The sequence below is a fragment of the Terrapene carolina genome, unplaced genomic scaffold (genome assembly GCF_002925995.2).
Source record: "Terrapene carolina triunguis isolate 2854851 unplaced genomic scaffold, T_m_triunguis-2.0 Scaffold33392, whole genome shotgun sequence".
Classification (NCBI taxonomy): domain Eukaryota; kingdom Metazoa; phylum Chordata; order Testudines; family Emydidae; genus Terrapene; species Terrapene triunguis.
In genome coordinates this window covers 2717070-2730690 of record NW_020697743.1, presented here as the reverse complement: position 1 = coordinate 2730690, position 13621 = coordinate 2717070, and the positions used below count along the sequence as shown (strand labels likewise).

The 13621-nt window shown below is 46.5% G+C and overlaps 1 protein-coding gene across 1 annotated transcript in view; it reads left to right on the top strand.

Annotated features, from left to right (window-relative positions):
* Positions 1 to 2644: 2644 nt before the first annotated feature.
* LOC112108272 (GPI ethanolamine phosphate transferase 2) overlaps positions 2645 to 13621 on the top strand; it is a 122749-nt gene continuing 111772 nt past the window's right edge. The window contains exons 1-2 of the mRNA XM_024202331.3: positions 2645 to 2837; positions 5317 to 5522. Of these exons, the coding sequence (XP_024058099.2) occupies positions 2678 to 2837; positions 5317 to 5522 (366 nt within the window). The 5' untranslated portion in view covers positions 2645 to 2677. The remainder of the gene's footprint in view (positions 2838 to 5316; positions 5523 to 13621) is intronic.

The window sequence follows — 13621 nt, the reverse complement described above, 5'->3', positions numbered from 1 at the left end:
GGGATGAGCTGGATAGTAATCCCCTCTCCATTGCTTCAAGCTGCCCTGGCGCTCCATGATGTTACACTGAGGTGGGTGCCTAGGAGGCAGCCAGTGGCCTTATTCAAAAAGGCAAAGGGCAGACCAGCGAGACTTGGTGAATAACTTCACAGCCTGATGGTTCCCCCGGAAGTGCAGCAGGAGTGGAAGGGAATTGCGAGCCCTACCGAGGACAATGACCTCACACCATCAGACCTAAATTGAGCAATTTCTCCATCTTAGATGCTGCTTTATCTCCACTGCAGATATACTGAAACTGCAGGGAGAAACTGATTGGTTTCTGCACTGACAGTTTGATGCATGAACTGCTCCTAGTCTGTCTCTATGTAAGCCTGCAAATAGCTATTCAGAGTTGTTCAGCTTGGCTAGCCCTAAGGTTTTCCTGTATGAATGCCTATTACAGGCTATTTATGCCTGAAATGGCAGCTGTATGACATGCAATGTCCACACCTACATCCTGTAAACTAAGAACACTAACCAAACTTCTTTTCCTAGAACCACTGTCTCAAACTGCTGAATTTCGCACAATTGAATGTTTTCATTATTCAAATATGCTGAGGAAGGGGAGGGGAAGTGGGGTACAAGTTGCAGCTGCTCTATACTGCTGAAGTTATTTTGAGCAGGTGAATGGGGTTTGGGGATGTTCACCAGGCTGGACAGATGCAGGGAGAAGAAAGGAATTAGGTAGATTGGTATGTGCCCTCCATAGCATGGGCTTGAAAAGAGTCAAGAGTCAGGGCTTTAGCATGAGTCAGAAGTCAACTGCCTGGCCAGGACAGACGCCATTCTGAAAAAGTGTATGGGGTGGGCAGTCTGGGGGTGTAGTGCACGGGCGGACTGCAGGAGAGAGGTGGGGGCTGAGGACTCAGAAAAGCTCCTAGCTTGTATGGAGCATGTGGCACCCAGAACAGAAGTTAGCACAGCAGCACAGTATAATAAATTGTAAAGATAAATACTTAATATACAGACATTCTCTCCACCCAATCTGCCTTCTCAGTCCTGGCCTGGGTTTTGGCTGGAGATTGGACTTGCTTCCTACATGGCTACCTTCACAGAGAGCTCTTCACTGTCTTCCTTGTGTTCCTCCTCCCATGACTCTTGCTACTCATCCTCGGGGGTTTGGAAGGTAGAGAGGGGGCAACAGGGTCCATAATGCTTGGTGGCAGTGTAATTGTTCAAAATCCTGTCCATCTCCTCAAGAATAAATAAATTAATGGAGATATCCTATCTCCTAGAACTGGAAGGGACCTTGAAAGGTTATCAAGTCCAGCCCCCTGCCTTCACTAGCAGGACCAAGTACTGATTTTGCCCCAGATCCCTAAGTGGCCCCCTCAAGGATTGAACTCACAACCCTGGATTTAACAGGCCAATGCTCAATGGAGAGATTACACTTTCACTTCCACCCCATTGCCTGGTTTTAACATAAATCCTCCTGAGGTCTTTGCTCTTTATCCAGCACTGGACAGTGTCCCGGTTGTGACCCCTGGCAGACATCTCCTTAACAATCGTCACAAAAAAGATCTTTATTCTGCAGGGCTGTCCACAAGATCTTGCTGCACCCCCACTTCTCCTCAGGTGGCAACGAGATCCAGGTTCTCAGCATGACTCCAAGCAGCTGCTTGATGCCTGTTGTAGGACTTTTGGAGTAATATCACAGCAATGGAGATATAGCTAAATCCAGGAGCAAATGGGCAAATTCTGGCCTCGTGTCAGTTTTTAAATGAGAGGGGGAATATCTGGTCAACTTGATGCCAGAGCAGCAGCTGGCATGCAGATCCAGACAGGTCATTAACATGTCGCAGCCGGAGGACTGCCAAAGCAATGCATGGCAGCATTGCGTGCACATGAACAATACACAAAACGAATTCAATTCGCATTGAGCAACATCCCCTTTGAAAGAAGATTCCAGTGTGGTGGGCTGACACCGCTGGCTATTTCCTCTAGCCTCTCCTTTCCCAATCCCGTTCCCCGCAGGCCGGGTAGCGTCCAGGGAACTGGGTGCCGCTGGGTTCCTGTCGCTTGACCAGACTCGGCGTTGCCCAGGTTTCTCTGCCCTTGCCGCTGCGTGCCCAGCACAACCCGCTCCCTCGCTTGCCACTGTTCACTAACACATGCTGGGCACGTGGCAGGACCTCCTGCCAGGCCCCGGAAGGCACGTGCGTGTAAATGACCGGCCCTAGCCCCAGGCTGTGCCGGCCTTAGCCTAGATAGTCACACCCATGGCCAGTGCCTTTGGCCACGCAGCCGCTCACTGCCCCCGGCCCCGGCGTGAGGCAAATGTCAGCCGCTGCTGTGGGGCTGCAAGGACCAGGCGGCGACACCAGTGACTCCTCCCAGTCGCTACAAGACGGCTGGGCAAGATTGGGGGGAGGCGGCAACGCGGATTGATCCCTGCACCGCTCCATAGAGCAGGGGGCTGTGGAAGGGGCTGCTGGGAGCTGTAGTTTTCTGAGTGGCTCTTCCGGCCTCGGGCCGGTTTAGCGCTGAGGTTCGGTTTGTTTTGCAGGCGGAGGCTGCCGGTTGGTTAGTCACGAGCCAATCGCAGCGCTGGCTGAGCCGAGCCGGGGCCGCCCCGCCCCCTTCACCTGAGCCGGTCGGGCTGGGAGCGCGGCTGTCCCGGGGCCGCCCAGCGCCGAGGATGCGGCTGCGCTCGGGGGTCTTCGCCGCCGGCTGCCTCCTGGTGCAGGCGCTCGGGGTGGGGCTGTTCCTCCGGGGCTTCTTCCCGGTGCCCGTGAGATCCCTGCCCCGGAGAGAGGCCCGCGGGGTCCCGCCCGCTGAGCCGCCCCCGCCCGGCCCAGGTAACCAGCCCCGGCCCCCGCCGGTCTCCTTCCCCCGCCCGCCCCGGGTAACCATCCCCATCCCCCGCCGGCCTCTCCTTCCCCGGTCCGGCCCTGGTAACCAGCCCCTTCCCCCGCCCGGCCTCTCCTTTCCCCGCCCGGCCCAGGTAACCATCCCCCGCCGTCCTCTTCTTTCCCCGCCCGGGTAATCCGCTCGGCCCGGGTAACCAGCCCCATCCCCCACCTGACCGGGTAACCAGCCCCGGCCCGGCCTCTCCTTCCCCCGCCTGGCCCGGGTAACCATCCCACACCTGAGCTGGATAACTGCCCCCGCTATCCTCTTCTTCCCCCGTCTGGCCCAGGTAACCACCCGGCCCAGGTAACCCTCTCCCATCGTCCTCTCCTTCCCTAGCCCGGGTAATCTGCCCGGGGCCAGGTAACCACCCCCCACCGTTCTCGCTTTCCCCTGTCTGGGTCAGGTAATTGGCCCGCCTATTCCCCACCTGGCCCGGGTATCCGGCCCGCCCCTTCCCCCGGCTGGCCTAAGTAACCAAGACCTCCCACCCCTCTCCCATCCCCTGCTTGGCCGGGGCAGCCCTCAGTCCCTCCTTCTGCTGCCTGGCCCAGGTAATCACCCCACTTAGGTATAATCATCTCTCCTGCCACCGTCCTCCCTGTTCACTCCTTTCACTGCCCTGTCTAGGTAAGCAGCCTGGTCCCCCTCCTTTCCCTGGTCTGGTCCGGGTCCAGGTGACCGATTCCCCTCAACCCTTCTTTTTCCTCCTGGCCTTGCCTAGGTAGTCAGCTCCTCTTCCACTTCCCCTACCCCAGCTTGGCCCAGGTAACCAGCCCCTCTCCTGCTTCCAATCCCCTGCTTGGCCCAGGTAACCTGCGTAGGTAATCGTGCCCCCATCCCCTGCCTTTCTGGGCCCTTGCTCACTTTTCCTTCTTAACCAACCTTGTCAGATCTAATTATTGAAAATCCTTGGGTGCATCATTAGCATGTGCACATGGAGAGTCTGCCCTCGCTCCTTGCACTATTTTTGTACATGGATCACACTCATCCATGTTCATTTGAGACATTAATTCCTTTCCATCACAGGTCACCTATGTTTGCCATAGTCCCCGTACCTTTTATTAGAACAGCTCCATTCATATTGTTCTAATTAACAGCTTGACAGCAATTCCATTATTAATCCCTTTTACAGGTGGTTAGAATTTGGCTTTAAAAGTTTGCTTTGGGCTGGAAGCAGGAAAACAAGATCCAGGAGCCCAAGTGTTTGGGGTCTTTTTGGTTTATTTGGTTTTATGATTCATGAGAGAGAATAAACCCAGCCGGAGCTGAGGCATTGGCAGAGGAAAGAAAATAAAGTTTAATTTGACTGGTCCTTTGTCTTCCTATCAGCTGGACAAGGAGCAGCAGTGGTAGCCTGGGCCAGAGCTGAGCATGGAGCAAGCTGGGTTCAAATGTCTGCTCTGGGCCAGCCATCAGTGAGACCCGACCCCCCCCCCACACACACCTTAGCCCACCAACTCCCCTATTCCCCAGGGGATAGGACTGGCCCACCTCCTCCCTGTGCCTCTCTGGAATGGGACTGGACCACTAGCTCCCCACAAGGAGGTGGAAGTGGGGCTGTTGCCACAGCTTTTTGCTTCTGTGAAACTTGACTGCTCTTGTTACATTGCCCCTGTCTGTGAAGTGACCATATGATTAGTACTTGTTTCAGTTGAATCCCTATTTTGTTCTTTACATAACCATATATAAAAGCACAGGCACAATAGGATTCCAGATAACCATATTTTCTAAATATACACAACATACAAGGAAGTTGTATATAAAAACTACAAGCTGGCTTCTAAAACACAAAATGCAGTGGCAGCCACTAGAGGGCTCACAAGCCGTTTTACCCAATTTCTACTCACTACATCTAGCACTTCCCCTCAACGATGGGCACCACTGCTGGTCAGTGCATTATTGGGACCTAAGTCAGACTAAAGACCACGTGGACTGAATCTTTTGATTTCATGAAGCCAAGGTGGATATGGATAGACATAGATTCCAGCTGCAGGTGAACTGAAAACAGTACAGTCCTGTCTTGTTTACAGTGAAAACCAGAACATGCCCAGTCAAATACTGGTACACCCCTACCTCGATATAACGCTGTCCTCGGGAGCCAAAAAATCTTACCGTGTTATAGGTGAAACCACGTTATATTGAACTTGCTTTGGTCCCCCGGAGTGCGCAGCCCCGCCCCCCGGAGCACTGCTTTACCGCGTTATATCCGAATTCGTGTTATATCGGGTTGCGTTATATCGAGGTAGCGGTGTATTAGACTGGAATTTCAAATCTTGAAAACGTGGGCTGACTTTCTAACTTTAAATTGCAGTCACTGGCAATTACAGCTATTGCAGAAGTCTTATGTGAAGTGCTGATCATTTTTGTTGTGGACCCTTAACTTGCATTGATGCTTTACACATTTTATGTTTACATTTATTTTAGGAGTGACTTCTAATTGGACCAAGATTCCATCACCCCTTTTCAAAAAAGCGGTCATTGTGTTGATAGATGCTTTGAGAGATGATTTTGTGTTTGGATCAAAGGGTAAACAGTTCATGCCCTACACTACACAACTTGTTGAAAAAGGAACATGCCACAGTTTCATTGCTGAAGCGAAGCCACCCACTGTCACCATGCCTCGAATTAAGGTAAGCAGTCTCATTTTGGTTATCTTAATGTGTTGTAATTTCTTAGTCATTGATCCTGGTTGCTCCCAAGTATCATTGTGTCCTACCCAGCCAGGGATGCAAGTTAGCATGGCACCTTGTTCTCCTTGCCCTAGTGTTACAGAAGTTGAGAATTGAAAGGATGTTATCTTCCCATCGCCTACAGCGATACTTGAACGACTGTAATTGCAGCCTTTATTGGCTGAAGAGGAGGATTGGTGCTCCGGCGGGATTCTCCTTTCTATTTTCAAGATTTGGCAATATCCCTACATTCTCAATCTCACTCCTCTAATAAGCTTAAGAGCACTCTTGCTGCAGTATCGCTATCGGAACTATTTTTTGTTGTAATGATGACAGAGAAACATGGCCACCAGTAGGTTCTAATTTAGCTCCCACAAGTTTCCTTGCAAGTTGGAGAGGGGAAGCCATAAAGAAAGGCAGAGGATGGTTATGAAGCTGAAGAGACTTGATGGGAGAAGAAATGACAATGGTTACCACTTCTTAAACTAGTGAATCTTTACATATTAGCTCCACAATTGACAATGTAAGAGCTGGTGGTATTACAAGTAGCTTTATTTAGGCAATTTTTACTGTTGTTATGGAGAGGCAGTAGCCTTTCTCGTTTGCCAATTGCTTCCATTTTAAAAGCCTACTCTCTAGTCCCTCCTTGTCACTTTGGGTGGGAAAACTGATTTGACCTAAAATCCAGATTTATTCTAGAATGTTTTTGCAAAGTTTTTAAAGAAAAATTGATCCAACTGAGTGTCAGGTCACTACAATCAAATTGTGGATGTTTGTCTAATACTTAATTCTCAGTGTGTCTCAGCCATAGAGCTCCGTTCTTTATGAAGTAAGGTGCCACTCGCCTCATTTTACAGAGGGGGGGAAACTGAGGCACAGAGGTGAAATTACTTTTTGTAGGTCAGCTCGCAGGCTAATGGCCAAACAAGGAATAGAACGCAGGTTGCCACAGTCTTGGTCTAGTGGTTTTCATTGCCTCTTGTTTCCTTAGTATCAAACTTGCTTTTCGTTACCACTTCAAACTCTTCATATGTTATTAAGTATCTTTTGAAAATGTGCAACAGTGACATTTAAAGAAAATAGCTCGTAAAGTAAAGTTGAAATTTATTGTTGAGTGTTGGGGGCCAGTCCTGCTCCCACTGATTTCAATGCGAGATCTTCTGTCATTGATTTCAGTGGGAGCAGGATAGGGCACTGCTTGAGTATATTATTCTCATACTCTTTCTAAGGTACTAAGCAAGGGGTTTCTCTCTAACTGATAATTAGCAGAGCTTTTTCTGTAGCTTTAGGAAGGGCCTATAGCTTTGGAGCTGTACAACCAGAATTTTAGGCCCAAAGGTGCAGGTTGGTCGATTACTATGAAGAGTATGGCCGCCTTGACGCCTGTTCATTCAGATGCTGATCTAGGTATGGTTACATTCTTGTGATGGCATGGCTTGTCTTTGGAAACTGAGAGATAGTTTGTTGTTTTTGGCATGCTGTTAGCAGCGGGGTCTGTGGTACCTTACCATTTCTTGAAATCCTTACTCATAGATATTAAAGCTGGGGAGAGGCAAGTTAGATCTTTCGCTTGCTCCCCAGGTATCTACTTCTGGAGATGGGAACAGTAGTCTATCACCGTTGTCTGGGTCCTGTTGGAAAGAATAACTGAAGTCGTAACACACTGAATAGTTGACTTCCAGCATACTCAATAAATGAGTGAGCAGCACCTTTCTATTGACTGTCTGAGGCTGTGGAGGGAGTTAGTATGAGCATTGATAAATGGCCAGTACCCATTGCAAAGAGGAGACAACCATTAGTAGTGCTAGGATCGTCTGCGCTGTGTCCTGGTCTGAAGCCAGATTCTTCAGCATCCAGGATGCCTGAAGATGTCTTGTTTTTCTGGAGCTTCAGTGTTTCTTGCTAGGAAAGAGAGGCTGAATGTGGGCAATAGTTGGAGAGGTTTGCTCCTCTGAAAGAGGTATTCATTATTTTTCCCAGCACAGGACACAGTTTTTCCTTGCTGGCTTTCACCAGAGAGGGTGTGATGGGAGACACTAGCTCTGTTCAGCAGGAGTGATGACTTGAATATTTTTCAGATTCTGGGGTTTCATTGTACGTGACAGGCCCAAACTCCATGAGAAATAGCAGAGAGATTAATACTAAATGGTCTACTTTAGGAAGGTCAGCCTTGGTGAGTTTCTTTCAAATTTAGTTGATCTTTTCTGTAGAATAGGTTGAGAGCTCTCTGCAATTGTCAGTGCTTGGGTCCAGCGATTGGTTAGTTCACTAGACAAAATTGTTCTGCCATCCATGATTTTATGGTTTTGATAGACTAGAAGTAATGTTCTTTACTGTGGCAGCATAGTCTTGCAAAAAGTCAGTGTTCATTGTGGGTGCATTCTGATTGGATTGTGGACACAGGTGTACTTGTTTACTTGTGTACTTCAACTGATTTAATCTGGTGGTGAACCACGCCATGGTGATCATTGGAGCTGATTTGGGGTTAAGACACTGACAGTTTTTGATGCATGGTGATTGTATTACTCTACCAGCTTGTTGCCCAGTGGTCTTATAGTGGGGTGATATTGTTTCCTACGATGATCTGAAAATATCGAAGATAATTGATTCCATCATATGGTGGGGTTAGAGAAACCTCTGATCTTTACCTGGCTGAGAGGGTTTGTTGGACCAGGAGAGCAGTGTGCTGGGTCCCCAATGTTCACTCCGACTTTGAAGATCAGATCCAGTGTGACTCCTCAGGTAGTCTGAGTGAAGACCCTGATAATCTTGGGGACAGAAGATTGTGTGCTAGGGAGTTGTGGTTTCTGTTTAAATGTAAGCTACAGTGAGTCTTTGAAACCACAGCCCTATTGTAGGCATGAAGTCTATTACAACTAAATATTAGTTCTACATGTCTCTGATGTCCTGCTTGGGTTACTCAGAACCGTAAGCCACTGCATTACCCTCAATCAACCTCAGCAGGAAAGACCTTTTGCTGCTGCTTTGACACGCCACTTCATCTACCTTGTCAATCTCAATCTTTCCTTGCAGGTAACAATCAACAAACTCCAATTCACAAGTTCCCCAGAGACATCTCTCTGCAGTGTCCAGTCCCTCTCACTGGCTACTGTTAGAAGTTAAGTTCACTGCCTCCAAAGAGACAGCGCGCACAGCAGCTTACTAGTTTAGTTGAAGACTCAAAATTCACTTTAATGTACGACAGATTTTTTTTATAATAAAACCCGAATAAGCTTATTAACAAAGAACAGAGATTTAAGTGATAAGTAAGAATAAAAGAAACAAGTGTGGTTACAAGTAAAACAAAATAAAACAAGTTTTCTGGTGACTAAAACTTAATTTCAGCAAGTTACTATCTTTGTTTAAACAGATTTCTGGCCTATATTACTTGGTCTGCTTCAGACTCCCAGGATTCGATATGGATAGAGACCTTTTTAATATTTTTAATGAAATAAATACTTCTGGGAATTGTGTGATTATGGAAGATGTTAATTTCTCAGATATAGATTGGAGGACAAGTGCTACTGATAATGGTAGGGCCCAGATATTCCTGGAGGTGATAGCTGACAGATTCTTCACCAAATAGTCACCAAGCCAAGAAGAGGTAATTTTGTTTTGGTAAGTAGCAAGGCCCTCACAGAAGAACTTGTTGTAGAGGACAACCTTGATTGGAGTGATCATGAATTAGTTTAGTTTCAGCTAAATGGAAGGATAAACAAAGTAGGTCAGTAACTGGGGTCCTTGATTTCAAAAGGGCAATTTAAAAAAATTAAGGGAATTACTTAGGGAAGTGGACTGAACTGAAGAACTCGAAGATCTGAATGTGGAGCAGGCTTGGAATTACTTTAAGTCAAAGCTGCAGAAACTTTCTGGAGCCTACATCCCAAGCTAGGGAAAAAAAATTGTAGGGAAGGGTTGCAGATCAAAGTGGATGAACAAGCATGTCAGAAGTTACTAAGGCTAGGTCTACACTGGGGGGGGGATCGATTTAAGATACGCAAATTCAGCTACGCGAATAGCGTAGCTGAATTCGACGTATCCTATTCGACTCACCCCGCTGTGAGGACAGCGGCAAATCGACCGCCGTGGCTTCCCCATCGACAGCGCTTACTCCTCCTGACGAGGTGGGAGTACGCGCGTCGATTCGGGGATCGATTTATCCGTCTAGATGAGACGCGATAAATCGATCCCCGAGAGATCGATTTCTACCCGCCCGGATCGGCGGGTAGAAAGTGTAGACTAGCCCTAAGAGAAAGCAAAAAGCTTACAAGGATTTGAAGGGATGGTTCAGCATGGAATGCTCCCTCCTGGAGGTCAGAAAGTCCTCTTGTATGATCTTGAAAACTGGAGTAATAGAAATGGGATGAAATTTAATAGTGTAAAGTCATGCATTTAGGGACCAACAAGAATTTTTGCTATAAGCTGGGGAGATATCAGTTGGAAACAACGGAGGAGAAAGACCTGGGTGTATTGGTCGATCACAGGATAACTCTGAGCTGCCAATGTGATGCGGCTGTGAAAAAGGCGAATGCAATCCTCGGATGCATCAGTAGAGATAAGGAAGTGTTATTACCAATATACAAGGCGCTGGTGAGACCTCCTGTGGAATTATGGGTGCAGTTCTGGTCTCCCATGTTTAAGAAAGACTAATTCAAACTGGCACAGGTGCAGAGAGGGGCTACTAGGATGATCAGAGGAATGGAGAACCTCTGTGCAGGAGACTTAAGGAGCTTGGCTTGTTTGGTTTAACAAAATGAAGGTTGAGGGGGAGATATGGTTAGTGTCGATTAAATAAAGAGGGATAAATACCAGGGAAGGAGAGCAATTATTTAAGGGCCAACGTTGGCACTGGTACAAATAGCTATAAACTGGCCATCGACAAGTTTAGGCTTTAAATTAGATGAAGGTTTCTAGCCAGCAGAGGAGTGAAGTTCTGGAACAGTCTTCCAAGGGTAGTAGTGGCAAAAAAATCTAACTTGTTTCAAGACTGAGCTTGATAAGTTTATGGAGGGGATGGTATGATCAGGTGCCTACAATGATCTATGGCACATCCGTGATGACTATTAGAAAATATCTCCAACCCTTGGTGATGGGACACTGGATGGGGAGGGCTCTGACTTGCATCTGAAAATTCTTTCCCAGGTGTCTGGCCCAGATGCTCAATGTCTAACTGATCGCCATATTTGGAGTCAGATTCTCCCCCAGGTCAGATTGGCAGAAACTCTGGGTTTTTTTGCCTTCCTCTGCAACTTGGGACATGGGTCACTTGCTGATTTGAACTAGAATAAATGGTGGATTCTCTGTAACTTGAAGTTTTTTTAAATCAAGATTTTAGGACTTCAGTAACTCAGCCAGAGGTTAAGGGTCTATTACAGGAGTGGGTGGGTGAGGTTCTGGGGCCTGCGATGTGCAAGATGCCAGACTAGATAATCATGATGGTCCCTTCTCACTTTAAAGTCTGGGTCAGTTTCCTGCTATTCTTTCCTTCCAGGCCAAGAGGATCCAGCTTTCATAGGCTCACAGGGCACTGAACCCTGAGTCCCTTCAATGATGGATAACTAAAACATCTCTGTTCCCACTTATATTAGTTAATTGTCTCTGTTTAAAGAGCCATGAAGATTTCCTGGGGTGCAGATTCGGTCCCATGGTGTGATTGTTAAGCGGTCTTCTCCCCTGCTTGTTTAGCTTGATGGCTTTGTTTACCTTTATATATAAAGGTGAATGCATTGTCCTCTGCCTGTGATTACACTGATTAGATAAGTGCACATTCCTTGGTCTAGGGCAGGCTGGGCTTATGTGCTTCGTGCGAAACATATATTAGGAACCTATTTCCAGCGCACGTCTCAAACTCTTTCTATACACTTTGTACCTAGACCACACAATGATTTTTGGAACCAGCATGTTACCAGGTTGCATATGATCCTTCACGTGACACCTTTTAAATACAGATTATGACAACCGTGTGTTGGGGCAATGTGTGTCAGGCCTGATGTGAGTTATAGTATGGTGTGCCATCTGCCAGTTGGTATCTAGGGGTGCCCAGGCTCACTGTCATACTCACTGCTATTAAACTCCCAAAGTCTCAAACAGCAATTGTGAGTACTTCATGAAAAATGTAATCAATTGTTTAAATATATTGTCCGAACAGTATCTGTTAAAAGGTGCTGAAATCAAGATGTTGAAATCTAAGTCAGAGTTCAAGCATTTCTTTGTATTAGAGAAAAATGTGTTTGTGAGTTGTGTAAGCTTTATGTACTTAACTATTCATTTTTTTGCTTTTAGTGCGTAGATTATGTAAATAATTTGGTAAGAAACTCTATAGTCACTTAGCAACCATAACTGTCTTTTGAAACCAAGATTATTATTATTTTTTTAATAATATGACTTTAAAATGTCTCTCCAATACTTTGGTTGCATGATTGGAATGTATGCTGTATAGAAGCTTTGTTTCAAAGAACAAAACTTAAAATTAAACAGAATAAATATTACATGAGGAGGGAACTAACTTCTCAAGTTTCTTTTCCAGCTGGGTTGTTGAAATTCCTTGTTCTCAAAATTCCATGGCAATTGTGGAATTAGGGTCTTTATTCTTCTGCAGAATCAAATGTTTGTTTAAAAAATGAAAAAGCTTGCATCCCTTCTAGTTGCATAGCTAGGTAGTTAGTTCTCATGCTGTCTATGCAGCATAGACGCCACAGAATGCATTACCGGCCTCCATTATGTTCTGTCCTGAACCAAACCCGGTGTATTACAAGGTAGAATGCCTGCTAGGGACAGATGTCTGATGCTGTCCAACCATCATATTTTAGGTCTTCTGGGGATGCCTGTGTGTGTCTTTTCCATCCTGCTTTCATTGGATTCAAGTCAAAGATGATTCTCACAGGGAAGATTGGTAGGCATTCAGAGAAAATGACCATACTACCTTAGAGAGCATTGAGCGACCGTTTGAGAGAGCGGGACCTAATTAGTTAGAAGATGGCTTTCTTCATTTGACTTGAATTTGAACCATTTTATGTTTTCAGTCCTCAGAGATGCTTCATTTGAGTGGTGTCCAAATGTCTCTTCAATCTAAATAGTGAGGGGCCATGTTTCAGTCCCATAGGTCAGGAATCAGGCCATCGAAGCATTGTATATCCTCGTCCCCATCTTGTCTCTACTGATCAAGATGTTTGGTTTGCAAGACGTTCTTGATGAAGCGCCCCATTACTGACAACACTTTTGCAGTGTAAGCTTCAAGTTCTTTTGCTGCCCATGTTATCCAAAACAGAGCCCAGATAGGTGAAATTGCTGACAATCTGTACTGGGTGGTCATCCACTAAATGCTAGAGCCCACAGCCTGTTCAAAGTTGCCAACTAGAATAATTTTGGTTTTGCCCCAATTAATTTTCAGGCCGACTTTTGCAAGTGAACTTTCCAGGGGTTTAGGTACTGCAGTCAGCTTGTCCATTGATTCAACGACTAGTGCTGTGTTGTTGGCAAAATCAGCGTCAGTTTGGTTCTTTGTATTTTAGGCTGTTACGAACTGCCCTTCCCCCAGAGCAATTCATTCAAGTTCGAGAGAGACCAGGTGGCTTTAACAATTTGTTGAAGACTACAGTGAGACCTAAATACATGATCATAGGCTACAATTATAGTGAGTAAGTAAAATCTCACTTCCTGCCGGGTGGCCTGGTGAGGCATACTGGCTGCAGTCAGATGAATCTGTTTCTCTGTCTAGAGTCTGTCACCACTTCACCATACCCCACAGAGAAGCTTTTAACACACTTTATATACTATAGGCAACACATGCGCCCTATGACAGGCATGCCCTAATCATGGCTCCCCCATTGCTGGAAAACCTGAAACACATATGTCAAGGCTGGATCCCCACTTTGAACTTTAGGGTTCAAATGTAGGGGCCTGCATGAAAACTTCTAAGCTTATCTACCAGCTTAGCTTTGGTCCGCTGCCACCATCACAAGAATTCCCTCCCTGGGAAGCCTTGAGAAACCTTTCACCAATTCCCTGGTGAACACAGATCCAAACCCCCTTGGATCTTAAAACAAGGAGAAGTTAACCAT